Source organism: Bubalus kerabau, chromosome 1, assembly GCF_029407905.1.
Source record: "Bubalus kerabau isolate K-KA32 ecotype Philippines breed swamp buffalo chromosome 1, PCC_UOA_SB_1v2, whole genome shotgun sequence".
Lineage (NCBI taxonomy): Eukaryota > Metazoa > Chordata > Mammalia > Artiodactyla > Bovidae > Bubalus > Bubalus kerabau.
The window spans coordinates 218987854-219014494 of NC_073624.1; the positions used below are offsets into that span (position 1 = coordinate 218987854).

A 26641-nucleotide genomic window follows, 5' to 3' on the forward strand; every position below is an offset into this window, starting at 1 on the left:
TCAATTATAGCACACAGGATCTTTAGTTGTAGTATGTGGGATCTAGTTCCCTGACCAGGGATCAAACCCAGGCCCCCTGCATTAGGAGCTTGGAGTCTCAGCCATCTGGACCACCAGGGAAGTCCCCTTTCCTGGGCTCTTCTTGTGGCTTTGTGATCCGTATCTCTGGCCAGGTTTATTATATGTTAGGTTGACTTTGATTTCCTTCTTTGGCTTAGGGATTCTTCTTTGTACTCTATGGCCTTCCACCCTCCATCATCTGATGCTTGCTTTTATACACATCCCTCATTTCCAAGTTAGACTACTCAGCCCTCAGATACACCTTTTTATTGTATATGCAGCCTGATACGTGGTCCTAAGACCATAAGCATTAAGCATTACAAAGCCTGACTCTGTCATTTACTATTAGGTGACTTGGTTAAGTTAGTTAACTTGTCTAAACTTGAGTTGTCTCTTCTGTATAGAAGGGCTAATAGCACCTACTTTTCGGTGGTGGATAGGATTAAATAAAATATGCATAGTGTCATGGAGTGGGCATTTAATAAATGTTAGATATTGGTATGTTGCTGTTTCTTTTGCTTGAGGTACTAACTCCCTTAACTCTACTGCCCCAAATTCTTCCTGTCCTTTGACAGTAGAGTCTATTTCAGAGTACTGTGTCTTCCATAAAACTGTTGCTGGCATTTCACTTATATCCCAACCTGGTCATTAGTACTTCCTTTTTTGGCCCTATGCTATTTTATGCCTTTCTTAAAGCTTGTATGTTAAAAATGACACATAATTTCTGTATGATCACTTCTCATTTATAAACTATTTGAAAGTAAGTCTTGCTCAGCTTCATATATCCCTGGCAGTGGATTTGTTTTAGTGTGTAATAAGCTCTCAATAAATAGATGGAACTCTATTGCTTAGTATTAAGGCAAATATCTTTTTTGCAAGACTTTAGAGACAACTTTGTACATGAGTAAAGAGCTTTTCCTAATGTATTCCCATAGCATCTTGTCCACAGGGCTATTTTAATTCTGGTTGCATTGTAATATTCCCTGATTTGTGGGCCCTTTGAGTAAAGATGCCTTGTCTTAATCAGCTTTTAATTGTTTGCTTGTCTGTCTTCCCCCTCCATAGAGCTCAAGGAGGACATGGGCTGTTTCTTGAGCACTGTATCACTGGCACCTAATATAGTCTTTGAGGTGCTCAAATATTTGTTGTATAAATAAATAAATGAATGATTGAGCACTCATTTTAAGTACCGTAAAATAACATTTTTGTTAAACATCCACGTAATTGTCATGTGTCTGTATCTTAGATCCAGGAAAACTTTTAACTATCAAATTCTTCATTGTGAGTTATTTCTTACAATACACATAGACATATATACAGAGCTTGTCTTTACTCTTAATACTGTATGGTTCTTCTTAGCCTAATTAATATATGAATCTGAGGGTGAATTTGTTTCTGCCCTCCAAGAGTCTGTTTCCCCAGTCCTGTGGAAGTTCTGTAATCAAATCCACTGGCCTCCAAAGTCAAATTCCCTGGTAGTTCTCAGCCCCTTTGCCGATCCCTAGGTTGGGAAATCTGTTGTGGGTTCTAGAACTTTCTTAACAGTATGAGAATTTCTTTGGTATAATTGTTCTGCAGTTTGTGGGTCATATGCTCAGCAGCTCAATGGTGGGGCTAGTGGTAACTTCCTCCAAGAGGGCTTATGCCACACGCTTTGTGACCCAAGTCTGCTGCAGCCAGAGCCCTTGTCCGTGCAGCAGGCCACTGCTGATCCGTGCCTCCGCAGGAGACACTAAAACCCTCAAAGGCAGGTCTGGCTCAGTCAGTCTCTGAGGGGTCTCTGGGTTCTGGTGTGCACAAAATTTTGTTTGAGCTCTCTGAGCATCTCTGGCGGATATGGGGTTTGATTCTAAACATGATTTCGCCCCTCTTGCGAAAGGGGGTTCTCCTTTGCCCTTGCACGTGGATTATTTTTTTTGGTGGGATCCAACATTCTCCGGTTGATGGTTTTTCAGCAGTGAGTTGCAATCTGGGAGTTCTCCCAGGAGAAGATGAGCGCACGTCTTTCTATTACACCATCTTGTTAGTAAGACTTGCTTACTTACCATGTTGTTATAAGACTGAGCCAGACTTGCTGTGAGTGTCCAGGAGTCTCCGGTGGAGGCCTGGGTCTACAGTGTCCCGCTGCAGGGTCAGGGGCAGTGAATACAACAGTGCATGCTTTGAAGGAGGTTGCCATTACCTTCATTACCCCTACCTAGTTTGGCCTCAGGCCAAACAACAGGGAGGGAACACAGCCCCACTCATCAACAGAAAATTGGATTAAAGATTTACCAAGCATGGCCCCACCCATTAGAACATGAGTCAGTTTCCCCTACAGTCAGTCTCTCTCATCAGGAAGCTTCATAAACCTATCCATCAGAGGGCAGACAGAATGAAAACCAGTCACACAAAACAACCAAACTGATCACATGGACCACAGCCTTGTCCAACTCAGTGAAACTATGAGCCGTGCCATGTAGAGATGCCCAAGACAGATGGATCAGAGTGGAGAATTCTGACAAAACGTGGTCCACTGGAGAAGGGAATGGCAAACCGCTTCAGTATTCTTGCCTTGAGAACCCCATGAACAGTATGACAAGACAAAAAGAGAGGACGCTGAAAGATGAACTCCCCAGGTCGGTAGGCGCCCAATATGCTAGTGTAGAAGAGTGGAGAAATAACTCCAGAAAGAATGAAGCGACTTACCGAAAACAGGAAAAAGCGAAAACAATATCCAGTTGTGGATGTGACTGGTGATGGAAGTCAAGTCTGATGCTGTAAAGAACAATATTGCATAGGAACCTGGAATGTTAGGTTCGTAAATCAAGGTAAATTGGAAGTGATCAAACAGGAGATGGCAAGAGTGAACATCGACATTTTAGGAATCAGTGAACTGAAATGGACGGGAATGGGCATATTTAATTCAGATGACTGTGATCAAAAATCCCTTAGAAGAAATGGAGTACCCTCATAGAAAACATGAGTCTGAAATGCAGTGCTTGGGTTCAAAATCTCAAAAACGACAGCATGATCTCTGTTTGTTTCCAAGGCAAACCATTCAATGTCACAGTAATCCAAGTCTACGCCTCAACTGCAAATGTTGAAGAAGCAAGGTTCTATGAAGACCTACAAGACCTTCTAGAACTAACACCAAAAAATGATGTCCTTTTCATCATAGGGGACTGGAATGCAAAAGTAGGAAGTCAAGAGATACCTGGAGGAACAGGCAGGTTGGTCTTGGAGTAAAAAATGAAGCAGGGCAAAGGTTTAACAACATTTTGCCAAGAAAAGGCACTGGTCATAGCAAACACCCTCTTCCAACAACACAAGAGAAGAATCTATACATGGTTATCACCAGATGGTCAAAACCGAAATCAAATTAATTATATTCTTTGCAGCCACAGACGGAGAAGCACTATAGAGTCAGCAAAAACAAGACCGGAGGCTGACTAGGCTCAGATCATGAGCTCTTTATTGCAAAATTCAGACTTAAACTGAAGAAAGTAGGTAAAACCACTAGACCGTTCAGGTATGACCTAAATCAAATCCCTTATGATTATACAGCAGAAGTGAGAAATAGATTCAAGGGATTAGATCTGATAGAGTGCCTGAAGAACTATGGATGGAGATTTGTGACATTGTACAGGAGGCAGGGATCAAGACCATCTCCAAGAAGAAGAAATGCAAAAATGCAAATTGGTTGTCTGAGGAGGCCTCACAAATAGCTGAGAAAAGAAGAGAAGCTAAAGGCAAAGAGGAAAAGGAAAGATACACCCATCTGAATGCAGAGTTCCAAAGAATAGCAAGGAAAGATAAGAAAGCCTTCCTCAGTGATCAATGCAGAGAAATAGAGGAAAACAATAGAATGGGAAAGACTAGAGATCTCTTCAAGAAAATTAGATACATTTCATGCAAAAATGGGCCCAATAAAGGACAGTAATGGTATGGACCTAACAGAAGCAGAAGAGATTAAGAAGAGGTGGCAAGAATACACAGAAGAAATATACAAAAAAAGATTAATGAGCTGGATAACCACAGTGGTGAGATCACTCACCTAGAGCCAGACATCCTGGAATGGGAAGTCAGGTGGGCCTTAGGAAGCATCATTGGGAACAAAGCTAGCGGAGGTGATGGAATTCCAGTTGAGCTATTTCAGATCCTGAAAGATGATCTGTGAAAGTGCTGCACTAATATGCCAACAAATTTGGAAAACTCAGCAGTGGCGACAGGACTGGAAAAGGTCAGTTTTCATTCCAATCCCAAAGAAAGGCAATGCCAAAGAATGTTCAAACTACCACACAGTTGCCCTCATCTCACCACGCTAGCAAAGCAATGCTCAGAATTCTCCAAGCCAGGCTTCAACAGTACATGAACCAAGAACTTGCAGATGATCAAGCTGGATTTAGAAAATGCAGAGGAACCAGAGATGAAATTGCCAACATCCGTTGGATCATTGAAAAAGCAATAGAGTTCCAGAGAAACATCTACTCTGCTTTATTGACTACGTCAAAGCCTTTGACTGTGTGGATCATGGAAAATTCTTCAAGAGATGGGAATACCAGTCTATGGGCATACCACCCTGAACATGCCCGATCTTGTCTGATCTCGGAAGCTAAGCAGGGTCGGGCCTGGTTAGTACTTGGATGGGAGATGGGAATACCGGACCACCTTACCTGCCTCCTGAGAAATCTGTATGCAGGTCGAGAAGCAACAGTTAGAACCAAACATGGAACAACGGACTGGTTCCACATTGGGAAAGGAGTACATCAAGGCTGTATATTGTTACCTTGTTTATTTAACTTATATGCAGAGTACATCATGTGAAATGCCGGGCTGGATGAAGCACAAGCTGGAATTCAGATTGCTGGGAGAAATATCAATAACTTTCAGATGACACCACCCTTATGGCAGAAAGTGAAGAGGAACTAAAGGGCCTCTTGATGAATGTGAAAGAGGAGAGTGAAAAAGCTGGCTTAAAACTCAGCATTCAAAAAATGAAGATCGTGACATCCGGTTCCATCACTTCATGGCAAATAGATGGGAAACAATGGAAACAGAGACTTATTTTCTTGGGCTCCAAAGTCAGCACAGATGGTGATTGCAGCCATGAAATTAAAAGACGCTTGCTCCTTGGAAGAAAAGCTATGACCATCCTAGACAGCTTATTAAAAAGCAGAGACATATACTTGGCAGACAAAGGTCCATCTAATCAAAGCTACAGTTTTTCCAGTAGTCATGTATGGATTTGAGAGTTGGACCATAAAGAAAGCTGAGTGCCTAAGAATTGATTCTTTTGAATTGTGGTCTTGGAGAAGACCCTTGTGAGTCCCTAGGACAGCAAGGAGATCAAACCAGTTCATCCTAAAGGGAATCAGTTCTGAACATACATCGGAAGGACTGTTGCTGAAGCTTGAAGCTCCAGTACTTTGGCCACCTGATTTGAAGAACTGATTCATTGGAAAAGACCCTGGTGCTGGGAATGATTGAAGGCAAGAGGAGAAGGGGACAAAAGAGGATCAGATGGTTGGATGGCATCACCAACTTGATGGACATGAGTTTGTGCAACCTCTGGGAGTTAGTGATGGACAGGGAAGCCTGGCGTACTGCAGTCGATGAGGTCGCAGAGAGTCAGACATGACTGAGCGACTGAACTGAGGGTGAATTTAACTCCCCTGCTAAAGCTCATATTCTACGACTAAAATTTTGATAGTTAAGAGAAGTTTTGTAGGTCTCTTCAGAATTAGCGTGGCTTCATGTGAATGTGCTTTTTTTTTTTTTACATTTGTGGAAGAGATAAGAGAGTGAATAGCCTTTAGGCTTTAATCTGAAGTTGAGGGAGGGAGTAATTGCTTTTTCAGGAATCCAAAGATAGTCACCATAGAGAGGAACAGACCCTGGCACTCCTGCTACTTCCAACTATAAGAAAAGAGAAAACGATAAGCACCTTCAATGATTATTATTAGAAACACATAACAAAAAAGTATAAGTTACTTTACAAGTTTCTAGGAAATGTTAGAACTTCTTGGCATTGTTTAAGGTGGGATTGTATAAGTTGGATATTCCTCATAACTGTAGTAAAATGTATATATTTTTAGGTTAATTTTTAAAGTTATGAATATGATGTCTGTTATAGAAAATGTTTTTATAAATACAGAATAATATAGAATTAGATTGTATCTTGTATAATTGTTGTGTTTTTACTCCAATCTTTTTCCCTTTTTTTAAAGCACAGATTACATACATTTATCATTTCATCTTTTTTCTGTTTAAGATTTCATAAACTTTAACATTTTTCATATATATTTTAATATTTGCATAAAAGTCAATTGTAGGTTTTACCTTAATTTACTTAACTAGATGCTTGCTTGGGTATTTGAACTGTTGGAAGTGTTATGCTATGAGGAAAATGAATGAGTCCGTGACAAGCTCTTGTCTTTTCACATACCAGTGAGTTTCTGTTTGAGCTCTATGCATTAGATAGTTGAAATGCTTAATGAAGTGTGGTGGTTCTTCATAATGGTTGCTATGTTTCTGTATCATTCTTTGGATGTGTGGGTAGATTGTGTTAGATCCATTTTTTTCCTCCCATTCAAATCTTGAATTTTTTTCACGGTTAGGATACATATAGTGGTCCTTTTTGGAAAGGAGTATTATTACTAGATGAATGGAAACAAGTATTTTTTTTCTTATTGGGAAGAAGTATTTTTAAGGCTTTTGATACGTAGTGCTAAATCACTTTGCAGATACTATGCTTTTACCAGGAATATATGTGGTTGCTTGTCTTAGTGACAGCTAGAAGACAAATGCAAGAGGAAAATAGCAAAAATAAAAATCCTTAAATTCTGTGTATGAATATACAAAGTTTGAATTACTGTTTTTTAAAATGTAGACCAGTTATTTGGTTCATTCCTGCTGAATTTATTTTCCATTCTGTAAAACAGGTGATTTGATGAAGAGTGCTGCAGGAGAGTTTGCAGATGATCCCTGCTCTTCCGTGAAGCGTGGCAACATGGTTCGGGCAGCTCGGGCTTTGCTTTCTGCTGTTACCCGGCTGCTTATTTTGGCTGACATGGCAGATGTCTACAAATTACTTGTTCAGCTGAAACTTGTAAGTACAGGCTGATGTCTGTAATTTGTTCTATCACAGCAAGGCTGCTGCTGGCCATACTTAGTTCAGCATTCCTTACGATTTGGTTTGGTTATGAACTTGGTTTACCTAAGTGGACCAGGAATGTTTTTAATTTCCACTTGCTCCTCTATTCCACGTGGACATCATACTGGCTGTGCTGTGGGCCTATGGTGTCTTTGCAGAAAAGGTATTGTTTTTGACTTCTTCCCTTTTTGTGGTAATGATTAAGCATTTCTTTGTACCAGCAGAGTTCCAGAGTTGAGAAATCAAGATATGGTAAATTATATCCTTTTACATGAAAGTCAAAATAATACGGTATTTTCCTACCTCCCGTAAAACTCCCATGTGGTACCTGCCCAAATGTAAATTTAAGAGGAAGTTTGGATTACTATCTGAGTAGCTATTGAAAGGAATAAAAAGTTCTAGATCTTCTTTATGTACAGACTTGCATTGTTGAGAATTTTTCTTTTGTGGGGGTGTGTTTTATAGGTAGAAGATGGTATCTTGAAACTGAGGAATGCTGGCACTGAACAGGACTTGGGAATACAGTATAAAGCCCTGAAACCTGAAGTGGATAAACTGAACATTATGGCAGCCAAAAGACAACAGGTACAGTCATGATTTGGGGATATATTTAAGTTGTTTATATTATTACCTAGTGGGAAAAATTCATTTAACCTAAGTCTTCAAAAGGTGCCAATATCTCCCTCTTCTAATATAGTTCCATTAAGACATTTAGTTTATGATGTGTCCTTCAGTATTGTTACTAAAGTTAGAATTAGGTTGTATCCATATTATGCTCCTATTTTGATTCCTGTGAAAATTTTGCTTTAGGTACCTTAGCAGTTTGCAATAGCATTCTGAGAAGTGATACACCTTTCTTCTCTGTGTTCAAGGATGAACTTGAGTTGATGGTGAAATTTAATTCAGACTTCTAAAAATCCAGTCAAAAACATATTGGAATTCTATATCAGAAAGTACCTTGCCCTCCATATTTTGTAACTTTTAAGTATTTCTTATCATTTGTTATTACTAGATTTTATAGTATTAGGAATTTATGTTGTGTGACATATGGATCAGTGTTCTTCTTTTTCCAGCTTTGGCTCACCCTTCAGTGTTTTGCTCTTGGGATGCTTGAAGTCTTCCTGTGCCCTTTCTATTGGATGCTGTGTGTTAGATGTGTGTCCTCTAGAGGGGATGCATGTGTCACCATCTGGCTGTAATAACTTGCATAGCCCTGATTAAGCTTGTGCTATTCTTGTTTTTTAAAAGTCCTGAAAAGATGAATTCTTATTATTGTTAGCTGATACCTGTGTTGGTTAGGATAATTTTGCACTGCAGTTTACAGAAAACCTAGTTCCTAAATTGCATGACCATTGGGGGGTTTATTTTCTCACTGATTAGAAGCCCCAGGATAGGTTAAGTGACTTCAGGATTGTTAAATTTAAAGGTTTTGCAAGTATCATCAAGGTTTCCATGTCTTTACATTTTCCAGCACTGCCATCTTCAGTGTGCCTCACTGAAGAAGCTGTAGGCATGGCATTTGCACACAGTCAGTATGTCCAGTGAGGGAAGAAAAGGTTGTTTCTTCCATATGTCTCTCTTAATAAGCAAATGATCTAGAAGCCTTTAACAGATTTGCCCTAAATAATGGATTGTATAATGTGCCCATTCCTTATTGATCATTGGAAAGAGGAAAGCAGTTAACTATATCTGACTCAGGGTAAAGAAGATCTCCTTTCTGCTGTGACAGGGTAAACCTTCCTGAGTACAGGAACATTCAACAAGAGCGCTCTAACAGGCATGAGGAACATGGGGTCAGTACTGTAAATGTCCAGTATATTACAGCTTCAGCTTTGGAGACTTAGACTTTGGTTACATTAACATTAGAATAAAAATTGAGAAGATTGAATTAAATAATGTATGTGAAGTATTTAATATAACACCAGATTCTTAGTAGGCCCTCAGCAGTGGGCAGTTGGTGAATAGTAGTTACTGCTCATATTTCAAGCTATAAGATGTGATCAGACTGAATCTACACATACGGGATCCTGATTTTACGTTCCCAGTACTTAGTATTATATATGATAATATAGCTAGATTTGTTGTATTGCCTGAATAATTTAGTTAATGTAGGCTCAGTGCACTTTTATCATTTGTCCTTGAATTAGCTTATGTCTCTATCACATAAATCACAATTATTTTTTTCTTTTTGCTGGACCTGTTTAATCCTAAGAAGAACTTGTTGTATGATGGTATGGTTATTCTATAAATATGGCAGGCTGCCAAAATTATGTTCACAATTGATTTTACTGGATGTTCTTGATATAAGTTCTCTTTTGAATATGTGAAATAAATGTTATATTTAAAAAATAAAGTTTGATGAATAGTCCTACTCTCTTAAAACCTAGTCTGATCTTGATTTATGAAGACTTACTATTATTTGAGGAAAGTGAGAACATTTAGACTGACTCTATTGCAGCATATTCAAAAGCAGAGACATTACTTTGCCAACAAAGGTCCGTGTAGTCAAGGCTGTGGTTTTTCCTGTGGTCATGTATGGATGTGAGAGTTGGGACTGTGAAGAAGGCTGAGCGCCGAAGAATTGATGCTTTTGAACTGTGGTGTTGGAGAAGACTCTTGAGAGTCCCTTGGACCGCAAGGAGATCCACCCAGTCCATTCTGAAGGAGATCAGCCCTGGGATTTCTTTGGAAGGAATGATGCTGAAGCTGAAACTCCAGTACTTTGGCCACCTCATGCGAAGAGTTGACTCATTGGAAAAGACTCTGTTGCTGGGAGGGATTGGGGGCAAGAGGAGAAGGGGACGACAGAGGATGAGATGGCTGGATGGCATCACTGACTCGATGGATGTGAGTCTGAGTGAACTCCGGGAGTTGGTGATGGACAGGGAGGCCTGGCGTGCTGCGATTCATGGGGTTGCGAAGAGTCGGACACGACTGAGCGACTGATCTGATCTGATTGCATATCTTTCAAAATGGTGAAATAAGTAAATTGATGATGTTCTTGAGATAAACACAGCAATAGTCCAGAATTTTGTATGCTACTGGAGAAACGTACTGGAGAGTAAAGTTACCTGAGTTTTAATTCTGTGTGCTTTGAGTCCATGAAGAGTTCCTTAATTATAATCCCCTGATGTATTTAAAAAAAAAACAAACAAACAAAAAAAAACACTTCCCAAATAAGATGTCATAAAAATCTTGAGGTTACTCATTAATGTGCCGGAAGATCTTCTATAAGCTCCTCTATATCTGTTTTCTGCCCTTGATCACCCTACTGTCTGCCCCAGAAACCTAACCTATCTACAGGACAGCATCCAGGAGCTTTTTTCCCCTCTGGCTTCTGGTTGGGTTGGCTAGCGGAAGCACCATTAGGAGATTAGAGGGCAGTAAAATGGGGTTTATCCCTACCTCCTGGTTGTCCTTGGTGGCTAAATGTCATAGCCTCTTTTGGATTGTGTTCTCCCTCTGCCTCATTCCCTGGTTTCTGATAACTGCTGTCTCATTTTGTCTCTTTGGGGCTAAGTGCCCTAATAGCCTGTGGTTTTTCTGTACTTTACCCCTATAATTTTGAAGCATAGTCTCTATAAACATCTTTGAATTACCTCGTTTGATCTTATCATCTGTTTTCTGCTGGTATCTTGAGTGATAGATTCTAAAGTTTGTCTTGGGTTTGTAGTATTTCATGGTCACTTACAGTTTTCCTTAGGCCTGATTCTTTAACCTTTATCCTCCTACAGTAGTATTTGTTGAATAGGCTGGCTGTGGGCGCCTGTGTGCCCCCGATCATAATACAACCTTTTATGGGACCTGGGGCTTGGTGTGTATTTCTTGAAACTAATGGAAAAGGTCAGTTTGCATTCCAATCCCAAAGAAAAGCAATGCCAGAGAATGCTCAAACTACTGCACAATTGCGCTCACTTCACACGCTAGTAAAGTAATGCTCAAAATTCTCCAAGCCAGGCTTCAGCAGTACGTGAACCATGAACTTCCAGATGTTCAAGCTGGTTTTAGAAAAGGCAGAGGAACCAGAGATCAAATTGCCAACATCTGCTGGATCATGGAAAAGCAAGAGAGTTCCAGAAAAACATCTACTTCTGCTTTATTGACTGTGCCAAAGCCTTTGACTGTGTGAATCACAATAAACTGTGGAAAATTCTGAAAGAGAAGGGAATACCAGACCACCTGACCTACCTCTTGAGAAACCTATGTGCAGGTCAGGAAGCAACAGTTAGAACTGGACATGGAACAACAGTCTGGTTGCAAATAGGAAAAGGAGTACGTCCAGGCTGTATATTGTCAGCCTGGTTATTTAACTTATATGCAGAGTACATCATGAGAAACGCTGGACTGGAAGAAGCACAAGCTGGACTCAAGATTGCCGGGAGAAATATCAACAACCTCAGATATGCAGATTACATCACCCTTATGGCAGAAAGTGAAGAGGAACTCAAAAGCCTCTTGATGAAAGTGAAAGAGGAGAGTGAAAAAGTTGGCTTAAAGCTCAGCATTCAGAAAACAAAGATCATGGCACCCCGTTCCATCACTTCATGGGAAATAGGAAAACAGTGGAAACAGTGTCAGTCTTTATTTTTGGGGGCTCCAAAATCACTGCAGATGGTGATTGCAGCCATGAAATTAAAAGACGCTTACTCCTTGGAAGGAAAGTTATGACCAACCTAGATAACATATTGAAAAGCAGAGACATTACTTTGCCAACAAAGGTCCATCTAGTCAAGGCAATGGTTTTTCCAGTGGTCATGTATGGATGTGAGAGTTGGACTGTGAAGAAGGCTGAGTGCCGAAGAATTGATGCTTTTGAAGTGTGGTGTTGGAGAAGACTCTTGAGAGTCCCTTGGACTGCAAGGAGATTCAACCAGTCCATCGTAAAGGAGATCAGTCCTGGGTGTTCATTGGAAGGACTGATGCTAAAGCTGAAACTCCAATACGTTGGCCACCTCATATGAAGAGTTGACTCATTGGAAAAGACCCTGATGCTGGGAGGGATTGGGGGCAAGAGGAGAAGGGGACGCCAGAGGATGAGATGGCTGGATGGCATCACCTACTTGATGGACATGAGTTTGAGTAAACTCCGGGTAGTTGGTGATGGACAGGGAGGCCTGGCGTGCTGCGATTCATGGGGTCACAAAGAGTCGGATACTACTGAGCGACTGAACTGAACTAAATACTTTTCTTGGGAATTAAATAGCAATTCTATTTATCCTAATGTGCCAGTCTGGTGAAATCTTCACTGTCCGTTTTAGGTACTTTGCACTGGCCTCCTTTAGTTCCTGGTCACAGTTTTTCACACTTTGTGTTTTCTGGCAGAATTCCTCTATTGCTGTATGCCTAGTGTCCTAGATTGTTTTCACCTTTGACCTTTCCTTCTTTCCCCAGGTGTGGTATGTAATAGTTCACCTCCTCATCAAGCCTTTTATCTTTATAGGCAACCCTAGTCCAGAAAAGGCATTTCCTCACAAGCAGTATTTGGATATGATGTGCATACTTGGCTGCTTTAGCTCCCCTGTACCATTTAAGCAACAGCCACCCAGTGAGGAAATGCTGAACCTTATAAGGTGTACAGGAGCTCTGGAATTTACCAGTTTGTCTTTAAGGGTTTTTTGGAACATGGTGTAGGGCTGAGGATGTTGTTGAAAATAATAGTGAATAACTTTCAAAAGGTGTTTACTATGCACTAAACACTGTTATAAGTACTTTGTAAGGACAAATTTGTTTAATCCTCACAAAAGTAGTATAAAGTAGATCATATAATTGATCAGATATTAATTTTATAGATGGAGGAACTGTAGTGTAGAGAGGTTAATTAATTTGGCATGGACATTCATCTAGAAGTGGTAGAGCCAGTTTTGAACCTAGGCTGTATGGCTCCAGAAAACAGGCACATTGTTTAATCTGCTACTGTAATCCCTAGTACCTAGAACACTGCCTAGATGCAATAGTGTTCAATAAATACTTGTTTAACAAATGAGAAAAAAAAACACCATTTTGCTGTACTGCAGATCCATCTGGAATGGGATTCTGTGTGTGGCCATAATCTGTTACGTTCTTGGGTTAGAATATTATTTGCTGAGTAGAAGTTTTGAATTTCCATTCGACTGGCTGCAGACTCGTCTTTGACTGTCAGGGTGAAATAGATGGTAGGGGTAAGCATCTGCCATAGCACTGACGCTGGTTTTTCTGAGGAGGACTGTTTCTGCCTTACATTGTCAGCTCTGCCTCCCCGGTATGCTAAAGATGGACTGCTTTGATGTTTACATTCCACCCACCCCGGTACAGGAGCTTGTTGAGATGGGTTTGTTAAAAACATAGTGCTTCTTACCTAGTCTGTCAACTCTGATTTTCGTGATTATTTTTCTGAAAGCATGAACAAATTTGTAGTGGATAATATTGCCACTGTCTGTTTTATGTGTAAATCATGTGGACTGGATGAGTTTGACCATGGACCATTTTTTAAGTGTAGTAATTTGAATCCAAGAGAAGACATCTGATCAAAAGTAACTATGGCTGCAATTTTACATTGTTAAGAAGTACATGAGAGGAAATTGTCATTTGAAGTTCCAGATCTTGTTTAGAAAGTGTTTTGGATTGCTTAGAATTTAACTTCTGTTTCTTGGTTATTTGTGTGATGGTTAGTTCAAATTATGTTGGAAGGAGTCATTTCCACTTTGTTTTGTGTCATTTCCACTTTGTTTTGTTTGTTCCTGAGTTTGTTTGGTCTCACTGGGGAATTATGAAGCCTGAAGTAGACCAAGGAACTCTAATTTTGTATGTAATCTATTACATTGCTTAATAGTTTATTTCCCCCCATTAATGTGGATTACTTACCAGACCCATGTATCTTATTTTTGGCTGCATTGGATTTTAATTGCAGCATATGGGATCTAGTTCTCTGACCAGGAATCAGACCTGAATTGGGAGCATGGAGTCTCAGCCACTGGGCCACCAGGGAAGTCCTAGCACTGTATATTTTGAAAAGAATTCTTATGATTGATCATTTTTCTTATTATAGTAAATAGTGCTGCCTTGTGATAGTGTCTGTTTTCCTATCTTTACTTAAAATCTAGTTCTTTATCCTATGGCAGAAGCACTTCTAAAAAGAGAGAAGCTATAACACTTTAGCAGTTAGGACAAATGATGGTAGCTGTCATTTTCATCATAGATTCAAATGCATCCTCCTTACTTGTAAAAAGAAGTCTGTCAAAGATACATTGTAGTGAGGGCAAGATCTTTAGAAAATGCCACACAGCACGTGTGCACCAGCGGCTTTCATATAATGGTGAGCCCTAGCCCTTTGTCGTAGCTTGAGTCTTAAAATGATCATCCTCTAAGTCCATGGTGTCCTTTTTGAGTATTGAACCTCATGTAGTCTTTGGGAAGGTAGGAGTTTATCATACCAGGCTGGGAAGTGGCTCTAGAAAAATTATGTGAACAGGAATTGTGGTACCTATTGTAGCTTTGGGTGACTACAAGTGTCTTTGCTTAACCTTTGCAACAGACTATGCTGATTTAGGCTGTGGATACTTAGGAAGTATCCACAAAGTTGATTGCAAAGTGTTTTTATGAAATAGAGGACATTATAAAGGCAAATGCCTTCTTAGAAAGCATAAAAGTCCCTGAGGTTGTGGTGAGGGAAGACATTAAGGAAATGCCACGCAGAACATGTGCACCAGCTGTTTAAGCATAATGGTGAGCCTCAACCCCCTGTCATAGCTTGAGTCTTGAAACGATCACTGATAATCAAAATCCACGGGGTCCTGTTTCTAAATATTTAGCCTAATGTACTGTGCTACAGGGCATTTGAAGTGCTATGAGCTATTACTTGGCAAATTCAAATTCCAAATGAGAAAAGAATTCTAGCAGGAAAAGTAAGCTGTCATATTGTACAAAGTTTCAATAAAGATGCAAACCTAAAACATAGTGAGATGAAGTTTCAGAAAAAAGCCAGTTTGGTGTCTCTAATGCTTAATTAGGAACTCATTTAGAAAGATGACCCATAAACAGTTAAGTCAGACTTTAAATTGAGTAATTGACTTTGGCCTTTCTAAGTCAGTTTTCTCTTACTGTTTGCACGTGTTGTACTTACTTTAAAAACATTTAAATTATACTCTAGGACTCAGTTGATGACATTAATGTTTAAATTCTAGGATCACACATAAAATAGAGTTGAAACAGTTGGTGGTCAGTTATGGTTATCACTTAAATTTTTCTTCTGTGGTAGCAAATCCACATTTACTGAAGACTTAGTTTTCTCTGAGTAATTGCAGTAACATAGGAATACCAGAAGTACTCCCTTCCCATCTTGTTTATTGTTGGTATCACTTAGCATATTCACCCAGTTTACCAAGCAAATGCTGGTAGTTGAAACCATGTTAGGAACCTCAAATCATTTTAACTGTGGATTATAATTATGGGATAGAGGAAATTGAGAAAGGACAGTTCACCTAAGATTGCATGTCTATAGAGTATTATAGTGAAATATTAATACAAACCTTTTGGGTTAAAGTCATGGAGTCCATGGACTTCAGCTTTATGCCCTAATAATCTGGGTCCTAAGGTGGTCTTTGGGATGAGAAAGGGGAAACGAGATGTTCTGTACTTGGAATAACAGCCTTCCACATCCTCACCTGGCTGGTTTGAGTAGTTTGTGGTTTTGAGATATCTGTGGTATCTCATCCCAATTTTCACAAAACTCTCTCAATGAACTTCTATAACTTAATAAAAAAGAAGTCCTCATAATAAATTTTGCTGTGTTTAAATGTCTCTTTATCTTTTGTATTTTAGTTGAAATAGGTATATCCATCTTAATAAGGTTGTAATCAAGATGTTAGTTTTCATGGTTTTGTTTTTTATTAGTGCTGTTCTAGATGGCTTACATGTGTTGGTCCATGTAATCCTCAAGGCATTTGTAAGAGAGCAAAATATTGCTCCTATTTTACAGAAGGAGAAAGTGAGTATGGAGAGTTTAAATAGGATCATAACAGTAAAAACTAGAGCTGGGGATTCAAATTCAGGTCTTCGTGTTTTGGGCAAGTTTGAACTCTCAGCTACTAAGCCATACTGTGTCCTTTGTGATGAACTTTCAAGCCAAACTGTTAATGAAAATAACATCTGATTAGCAGAAATTCTAATTTTTTAGAATTCACTGACAAATTTTTATGAGTAGAACCCATATTCTTGTTTTACTTTTGTAGGAACTGAAAGATGTGGGCCATCGTGATCAGATGGCTGCAGCCAGAGGAATCCTGCAGAAAAACGTTCCAATCCTCTATACTGCATCCCAGGCATGCCTACAGCACCCTGACGTTGCAGCCTACAAGGCCAACAGAGACCTGATATACAAGCAGCTGCAACAGGCAGTCACAGGAATTTCTAATGCAGCCCAGGCCACTGCATCAGATGATGCCTCTCAGCACCCGGGTACAGGAGGAGGAGAACTGGCCTATGCCCTCAACAACTTTGATGTAAGTTATACTTGGGAGGAGACTTCAGGCTTTTGATGATCCCTCAAAATTAACAGATTTGTGGGGAAATGTGATTAAGGTTTCTCATGATAGCTCAATTTCAACTTAGATTCGCAGTGTAAGTTGAAAGAAATTTTATGAACCATCATTCAACTTGATCTGCATTTATCTTTTCTTCCCCCTCCCCTCCTGTCCCTTTTCACCGTCCCTTCTCTTTTCTTTTTTAGTTTTAGTTAAACTTCTGAATTTTTTTAATGCAACTTGTGTTTCCTAAGAGGTCATTCTTGAGATATGAGTTCAATTCATTTCAACCAAGATTTTAACCTTCTGGGAGATGTGAACCTATGGAAAATACAGAGGCAAAGTGCACTTAGGCTGTGTGCTCCAGGTACTCACAGTCTAGTGAGAGTTATAGACACATCATAAATGACTACAGCAAAAGTGCTGTCATCTTAATCTTATTTGCCTAGACACACTTCTCAATAACTAAATTGTAATAAAGACAAAATTCAATCAAGTGGGAGCAAATTTAGGATTAAAATACTTTGTTAGCATAAGGTCATATAATCACTTTTTATAAATGATGCCCTAGATATGTTCTGTGTATATATTCTGTGCACACACTATCCTATGTGTCAACTCTAATTGTAATTTTGGGGGATGTATTTTATGGTTTTAAATTTCTACCCACAATGCCTCATGGCTTCCAGTAGATGGCAGCAGTTCAAGATTTCTTTAAGTTTGTTTGTGTTTGTTTGTTTTGAACCCAACTGTTAATTTTTTTAAAAATTAGCATTAAGAGAAAATTACCTTCTGGGTGACAAGCATCCTTTCATAAGTAGGAATGCTTTAAAGTATAGAATAAATATAATAGAGTGCATTTTAACAGTTTTTCTTGATATTTTTTCCTTTGTCTCACCTCTTTACTTTGGCTTGGGTAAAGACAGTGTTAAGCCAAAAGTCTATGATGTTAGAACTGAATTTTTACCTTGGAGCCTTAAACATTAAATGAACTTACAGCAAATTCTTAAGATATATCTTACAATTAACTGGCACTGTTGTTTTTCCCTTTCAAATTTGACAGTATTAGCTACTGGCCTCATTCAAGGCAATAAGGGTTACATTTTGCCCTAAGTTGAGTAGTATCTATTAGAGGTCACTTAACCTCTTCAGGGTACAGAGAAACTTCATTCATAAAATGAGGGGGTTGGACTAAATGTTTATAGGTCTGTTGAAGTTCTGTGACTATTAAAATCCTGTGACCATTCCTTCCTCCTTCCTATTGGTCATTGTGAAGAAGGCATTGTGTATTCAGTTTTGACCAGAGAAATAACTGCAGTAACTTAGTCTGGTAAGAAAAATGATCAGCTATCATGTACGTTAATAATAAACTGAAGGAATCGTATGTTCAGTTTTGAAATAGATGATTTTTTGGAAAAGAAAGAAGAAATGTATACTTATTGGAAAAGGGCAGGCTTTTTTTACAGGGGAAAAAAACTTGGCATTTAAATTGAAATCAATAAGAACATGGTCCCTATAAAGAAAAATAAAGGCAAAATATTTGTACAGACATTTACTGGTGTGAGGATGAATTGTATCAAGTGGAAAGTCTATGGAAGGCCAGTAGATCCTGTCCTGTGACTGTTGATGTTAGACCTTGTACCTATAGCTTACTTGTGACCTGATTTTATTCATCAGTGGTAAATCTCAATTTGAGTGGAGTCGGGGGAGTAAAGGGGAGACAGAGGAAGGATTTATTCTTTTGGGGGTAATTGTATCTTAGAGAGTGGCTTTTTTGGGACAGATTACTGTCATCTCTTACAGAATTACCTGAAGGTCTTTGAGGTAATAAAGTCTCAATTTGGAATTAGCAGAATAAATTTGAGACTGAATCATTTATAAACTTTGAAATGTATAAGGTGAGGACAGTTGAAACTGATTATAAATGACTTTTCTGAAACCTTGAAGACAAAAGTCAGTGCTTTGTTTTTATTTTTTTTGTGTGATGAAACAGTTCTGTTACTATCATGTGACAGTTTTACACTCTGTACATAGAAAAAGAGTGCTGATGTTTATTTTTCTTGTAATTCTTATTTGGTAACTTACTAGACCTTTAGATATTCATATTAAGTTGCATGAACATAATTTTTATGCTGACATATTTCTGTTTGCATTTGAGATATCATACCTTATTCAGACCCCTTCAGCTTGAAAGTATTGCTTCCAGTGCCTTTTTTAAGAAGTAATCCACCATTAGCCAACTTGTGTGGAATGCCCCTCATCTGTATAATGTATAAAGTTAACAAGTATAACTTTGTTTCAGGCATTGAAATTTTTTGTGTTATATGTTGGTGTTTCTAAACAGCATTTTCCTCACCTTCTTGAATATTGGAGGAAATAGAGATGACACTAATAGTCACTAACGCTTCCTTTGCAGAAACAAATCATTGTGGACCCCTTGAGCTTCAGTGAGGAGCGCTTTAGGCCTTCCCTGGAGGAGCGCTTGGAAAGTATCATTAGTGGGGCTGCCCTGATGGCTGATTCGTCTTGCACACGTGATGACCGGCGTGAGAGAATCGTGGCAGAGTGTAATGCTGTCCGCCAGGCCTTGCAGGACCTACTCTCGGAGTACATGGGCAATGTGAGTAAGAGGAATTTTCTCTGACAGGTGTTGGTTCTAAGGTGTTTTTCAAAACTTTCTCTGAAGTAACAAGAGTTTTCTGTAATAATTGTTGGGTCTGAGGTGTTTCAACTGTAAGTGTCAAATGTGTTTTTAGCTTATTGACTTGGGTGGAGTAAAATTTTTAAAGGAATGGATAGATAGCTTACTGTGTGTCCCCTTTCTCCTCAGCTTTTTAGTGTGAAAAATTTTAAGCTTATAGAAATCATATAGTAAACCCTTTATCTTGATTTACCAATTAACGGATAAATATGTTTGTGTGTATAAATATATGTTGTGTGTGTGTATGTGCGTATATACACCCCTTTTTTCTATGCAACATTTGAAAGTAACTTGCAGAAATTGTATTTCTTCACCTTTGTCTACATATTTCAGCATGTGTCTACATGGATAGTAACCTTCAACACCCCTGAAATTGTTTTACCACATCTAGGTGACCATATAATTTTGAGCAAAAGGGAATATTGAAAATATTTATAACAGATGAAGTTTCTTGAATGAACTGTATACAATGTGATAAGACTAGGTTTTTGCCAAGTGGAGCAAAGTTGGACATGACTGAGTAACTGAACTGAACTGTTGTGTTAGGTGAAGTGAGTAGTGTTTTTGAACTTTAAGATTTGTGTTTAAAAACCAATGCTGTGAAATTTAACACTTTTTTTTTTTTTTTTTTGGCTGTGGAAAATACTGTACTTGTTTTCTCTATCGGTAATGTCTTTTTTACTTCCTTAATACTTTTACATTTCAATTATTTAATGCTGGTTTAGGGTTACTACAGTTTAGATCTTGCACCCAATATTTTACTGTGGCAAAGAAGGAATAAATTAAATAAAAATTATAGAGAATCATTTTAAAGGGAAGAAGGACAATGCAAATTATTTCTAACTTGTGATTTTTGTCTACTTAATAGTTTTCAGGAAAAGATCTTTGATACTTTCTCATATGTTCATTTGCCATACATCTTGTTTGTTCATTTATATTCTTACCTAAGTGAACATATAATGGTGGGTCATGATGGAATTCCTGGGGTGAAGATGAATGCCTTCCTGTGTTTATCTTGTTTCTACCATATTGCGAAATTAGTCAAGCATATTGAATTTTTTTAAGCCATTGCCATGTTTTGATCGTACGCAGTCTACCTCAGAAAAATGAGATTAGAGGCTTAGTTAAATCAGATGGAAAAAGCAGTTGATAAGTCCACAGTGAAAATGTGGGACACATTTAAAAACCCATACGTAAGCCTGGAAATCAGAAAATGTAAAAAATGAATAATTTGAAGACTAACTCACGATATTGGAGTCTTAAAGAGGGAAACAAAGGCCTCATGGCATGTATGTGAATCAGTTCCCTGCTATCATGTGCAGTGCTGAAGTGATGTGAAAGTGTCTAATAGTTATGATTGGGAAGCCACTTTAAAAACAGCCTTTGTAGGGGAGAGTATGTGATAAATCTGGTCTCATTGCTCCATACCAGAGCTTCCTAACCAGTCTAAAAAAATATTCCTTCAGTCTTAGGTTTGGTCAGGTCTCGGGCTAGTCACCTCTGGTTGTGAGTCACCTCTTTGATTCTTTTAAATAGTACTTTCTATTTTGTGCCATGGATGTAAGTAAAAGTGGGAGATATTCATTTATGCTGAAGATATGGGGATCATAACAGCCATCTTACATAACATCTTACTATGTAAGTGAAAGCTAGAACAGTGATTGATGTTGGGCAGAATTTAAAGGATTATGATGGGGCTTTTGAAGGGAATTATGTCAAGAATCAGAAATACATTTTAGAAAAAAATTTTCTGAGCATGTTTCTCCTGAAGATAAAAATATTTAATAGTTCGCTTGAATTGACTCACATAACAGTGATCAGGCTGTGTCCTGTCCAGAAGTATTGGAGTGAGGATAAAGTGGGAAGGCAGTGAAGCACATTTGAAGAAACCTTAGGGTAAAAGGATCTGCAAGAAGCAGAATCAACTGGGGATAGGGTTTGCTTATTCATGAAGCATTCGAAAACCTCCAGTGACAGTCAGAACTCACCTGGCAGTATCTTCTTGTCACTCAGTTTATACTGTGTGTCATCTGCAGAGTAGTGTGCTGGGCACTGTGTAAGAGGAGGAATGAGGCTCTGGTCCTTCCCTTCGGAAATGTGCAGCATCTCTACAGTACATTTTTTGTGAGTGCCATCATAGGTTTTACTCAAATACCATGGGAATTGGAAGGAGGGTGAGTTTATTTCTAGCTGGGAAACCTGAGGCAATTTATCAAGTATTTATTTTATAGTCTTTGCATTGAGCTTTACCTTGATTTTTTAAAAATGGTTCACTTTCAGTTTTGATTATTTCTTTTGAAAAATATTAGATGAGTAATTATGGTATATGGAGAATTGGGACAGTTTGGATTAATTAAAACTGGTTTAGTACATAGAACTTGTTGATGGAGTGGTAAAAATCCAGAAAGGCTCGTGTATTTTTACTTTTTCCTCTTCTTGAATTCTTCTAGTCATGTCATAATTTTTATAGATACATACTTCAAAAATTTTGTTGTAATTTCTTGAGCCTTCCTTCTTCATCCTGTGTTGCCACTTAACAAGTTACACTGGTGTTTCTTCTGAGGCAATGATTCTTTTTTTATAAAGTTTTATTTTCAACTACAGTTGATAAGATAGGTCAGTGATTCTTAACTTTGGATGGAAATTAGAATCCTTGGGCAATTTTTAGAAATCCTGATGTCTAGATTGTACCCAAATTAGGTCAGAATTACCAGATTCAGTTCTGGGCATCAGTATTTTTAAAAGTTCCCCAAGAGATGCCAATGTACAGGTAAGGTGGAGAAGCTGCTAAGATGGTTTATTACATTTGTCCTTTTTTGTCTCCATTGCCATTGTCTTATTCCAGGCTCTATTCACTTTCTCCATTTCCAGTTTGTTCTACCTGCTCAGGTCAGTCTGAGCTTATGCGTTCAGTAGGACATTGTTTATTATGTTTTTGAAATTCCCTTCCTACTTGATTAAATGTAACCTGCTCTTCATTCAAGGCTGACATTCTGTCCCCACCCTCCCAACCACCCCCCGCCACCCCCATCTCTTTTCTGAAGGCCATTTCAAACTACACCATTCTATATTATTTCTTGCTACTCGAAGCAAGTCGCACTCAATTGTTCCTTGAATTGTTGCTTAATTGTATTTCCTTTATCTGCAGCTGGGTTTTAAAGTTTTTGAAAGATGAGCCTATTTTTAAAATATTCTTTCAGGGTCCAGTGTAATGCTAGAAGAGATACTCAATAGGTGCTTGCTTCATAAGAACTCATGCTGACTTGGGAAAAATGGATAAAGTGAACAGTTTGGGATATTCTTGGTGCTAGGGATACATTAGTGAAAAGAATAAAGATTCTTGTTCTTATTGGTCACATTCTAGAGCGTTATGGAGGAGGAGGCCATGGGTGGTTTACCCCTGCTTCTGGTAGATTTTTCAATTTTTCAGTATACAGATGACATTTTTGGAAAAAATTAAATCAGATACTCTGAAATAAGCTGTGAGGGTAAATGATTATAAGGTGAGGGCCCAACTCTCTTTTAAAGGCTCCGAGGGCCCGAAGGTCAGCAGCCTTAATGCTGCTTCTTGCATTGTAGTTTGGAGAGTTAAGAGATGATGTTAGATCTGTTGCTGACTTACTCTGAAGCTTTAAGAAACATTGATGTTAAAAATAATTCATTTGACCCCTGCTTACTTAACATTATGGAAATACTTCAGATGCCTGACAGTAGAGGGTTTTTGTTCAGTGGATGTCTGTAGTTTCACAAATGAATTCCCAGGTTTCCTTGATATGAAATGTGGTTATTGTGGTTAAGTTTAATTTGTTCTTGCTTTATCAACCTAAGGTTATTCTGCCTGTGAGGATTCTAGGGAAAGAAAAACAGCCTGGATGGGTTTAAAAGTGAATGGATTGAAATTGAAATGTAATTGAATTTGAGAAAAGTTATTGCCACTTTGTTTATTTTTTCTAATTGAAAGTCACACAAGTGCATTAAATGATTGAACCACCATTGCTACTAACATTTAAGTATATGTATTTCCAGTTTGTCCATTTTCTTGTATGCATTGTTTTCTAAATTTTAAAATGTTTTAACCCTCTTAATATTCTCTACATAGTCATAAGATGTTCATAAAATGTTCAAACTGTTAAGTTAATGGGACATCAGCATGGATGGACCTGGAGGATATTATGCTGAGTGAAATAAGCCAGACACAAAGGACAAATCCTCTATGATCCCACTTCCATGAGGTTCCTAAGAGTTGTTAAATTCATAGAGACAGAAAGGAGAGTGGGAGTGCCAGGCACTGGGGGAGATGGGAATGTTGAGTTACTGTTTAATGGGAACAGAGTTTCCCTTTGGGAAAATGAAAAGTTCTGGAAATGGATGTGGTGATGGCTACACAGTAATATAAATGTTCTTGAGACTTGTGACCTATATGCTTAAAATTGACTAAGATGGTAAATATTATGTTATGCAATTAACATAATAAAAATAATAAAGAACAAAATGAAAAAACAAACAATTAACTTGAATGTTAATTGTTAAATGTTAACAATTTTAAATTTAACAATGTTAAATGTTAAACCAGGGTTTAACCTGGTTAACAGGTTAAAACCGGCTACTAGTTCAATGTGTTCAAATTTGTTTCTTAAATGTGTAGTTGACTTTGGAGCCCAATTCTGTGTTATAATATTCTCTGAAGATATTTCAGTGCCAGTGAAACACCTCCTTCTGAAGCGCTCTGTACTTGGTACAGCTGAATTCTTTATTTCACACTCTTCCTTCTGCTAAGGGATATGCTGATCTTTAATGTGGTTCTTTCTTCCTTTGTTAGGCCATGCGCTTTGAGTTTTTCCCGGTAGTAGAATTTATTAGGACCAAATGTTTCTATTACCATATTCACATTCCCCTCAATAAACAAGTGAACAACCCTTCCCCCGCACCCAAAACCCTCTTGCCCCCCAGTCTGAAAATTCTTAACACAATGTCTGAAACATAAAAGACCTCAGTCTTTGAAATGAATTCCATTTGGGTGTGTTTTGTTTGTTTTTTTTGCCACATGCACAGTTTATGGGATTTTAGTTCCCTCGCTAGGGAGCAAACCTAGTACCTCTGCAATGAAAGGGCAGAGCCCTAACCATTACACCACTAGGGAATTCCCAGAATCCCACTTGGTTGGGAGCTTAGCAGTCTTGTCTAGCAGTTCAGTCATGTGCTGAGTTACTAGAATTAGAATTTGTAATTGGTGAGAAGAAGTACATGTCTTGGGCTTGAGTAGCTTTAGCTTGGTTCCATCCAGTGTGGTAACCAGTAGGCATATGTGTCTATTGAGCACTTAAAATGTGACAGATCCAAATTGAGATGTGCTGTGGGTGTAAACTATACACCAAATTTCTAAGACATACTTCACTGAAAAAGCTGTAAATACCTCTATCTCATTGATAATGTTTTGGATATATTGGGTTAAAATTTGTTCTTAAACTTATTTTTTTACCTGTTTCTTTTTACCTATGGCTACTTGAAAATTTTAGATTACATATATAATTTTTATTTCTTGCTTGCCTTATATTTCTCTTGGGTAGTTACAACTACTGGATAGCCAACCAGTTAAGAGGAGTAGCTAAAGAGTTAAGCCATCAACTTCTTCCTTCAATATCTGGATGGTAACTTACATAGTAGCTATTATAGCTTGTATTTTTTTATACCTTAAACTAGTTTTAGGCAGAATAAAATTGGTACAGCTTAAGACCTGGTGAGGATGATGATGTTTAAGGTTAAATTTGTCTTGGTTCTTGCCCTGAAACATTGGAGACAGTGATTTTAGGACCTTTAAAGAGTAATGAAATAACTAGACATTTTTTGTATTGGACTGGGCCTGTATTTGAGGGGTTTGATTATGTTAACATATCAGGTATAAAATTTTTATCTGATTAAGATAATAGATATGGAATGTATGAATAAGGTGCAGTTAATTTTCGCTCTCAAAGATATATTGTTATTGCAGTGAAGGGAAGCACTTAATCAAATGCTGATCTCTTCTCAGTTTTGCAAATGCTTTCCTGGAACCACTTTAGCAGAGCCAGACCTTCCAAGCTTTGGAAGGACTCTTCAGGAGCTTGTTACTGTGTTATTTTGTGGCTACATTTTCTAATTTTCAGAATTAGAATAGGTTATTTTATTTCTGATTATAAAGTTCTCTGTTCATTATATATCACCATTTTTGGTATATAGCATGCCAGACTTCATTTGGACTGTGTGTGTATGTACACATTTATCTGTTCTCATTGTTTATTTTTTTGATAGCAGAACTAAGGATTATTGTACTATTATAGTGCTTACCATATACTGGTCATTGTGCTGAGAGACATATATTATTACCTGTTTGACTACCATAGTAACCCTTATTGAATTGTTACTTGCTCAGAAATGTGTAATCATATAGCTGCGGTTTGAACTCATATCCCTGTGATCTGAAAATCTGAACACTTACTACTTTTATTATAATGCATCTTTGTAAGTCAGAAAATATGATTTTATACCATCATCTTTAATAATCATGGAATTTTTCACTGTATAGCTCTATAAATGAAACTTATTACTGAAATACTTCACAGTAAATAAGGTAAACCCAGGTCTTGTATAGCTGCTTGAAGTGAGCTAAACAAGAAAAGAAAGCTCTTTTAGAGTATCCTGCAAAGCTAGACTCTCTGGTGTTGCTTGATGTCATGGATGTTTCAGTTGGTTCTATGATATGCAGCTATAGGGCCTGAGTTTTGTTATATAATATGCTACAATTTCCATCTTTGTGTGAACCCTTGGGTTTCCTGCAGTAGACTCTTCCCTGTATTGCTAGTCCATAGTTCTGTAGCTGTATGATTTTATTGATTTGTTAGTATAAGCTTCAGAGAAGGCAATGGCACCCCACTTCAATGCTCTTGCCTGGAAAATCCCATGGACGGAGGAGCCTGGTAGGCTGCAGTCAGACACAACTGAGCGACTTCACTTTCACTTTTCACTTTCATGCATTGGAGAAGGAAATGGCAACCCACCCCAGTGTTCTTGCCTGGAGAATCCCAGGGACGGGGGAGCCTGCTGGGCTGCCGTCTATGGGGTTGCACAGAATCGGACACGACTGAAGCGACTTAGCAGCAGCAGCAGCAGTGTAAGCTTTTCTGTGATCTGCCTAGCATATTTGAAGAATTTAGGTATAAATAGATGTTGCATTGAATGCAAAATTCAAGCATGTGTAGGACTTCTTCTTCT

The 26641-nt window shown here is 38.3% G+C and overlaps 1 protein-coding gene across 3 annotated transcripts in view; it reads left to right on the forward strand.

Moving 5' to 3' along the window:
• CTNNA1 (catenin alpha 1) overlaps window positions 1–26641 on the forward strand; it is a 329686-nt gene that overhangs the window by 200944 nt on the left and 102101 nt on the right. For all 3 annotated transcript variants that reach the window (XM_055554916.1, XM_055554907.1, XM_055554917.1), the window contains 4 exons: window positions 6984–7150; window positions 7661–7780; window positions 16402–16671; window positions 19109–19312. In XM_055554916.1, coding sequence (XP_055410891.1) covers window positions 6984–7150; window positions 7661–7780; window positions 16402–16671; window positions 19109–19312 — 761 coding nt within the window. The remainder of the gene's footprint in view (window positions 1–6983; window positions 7151–7660; window positions 7781–16401; window positions 16672–19108; window positions 19313–26641) is intronic.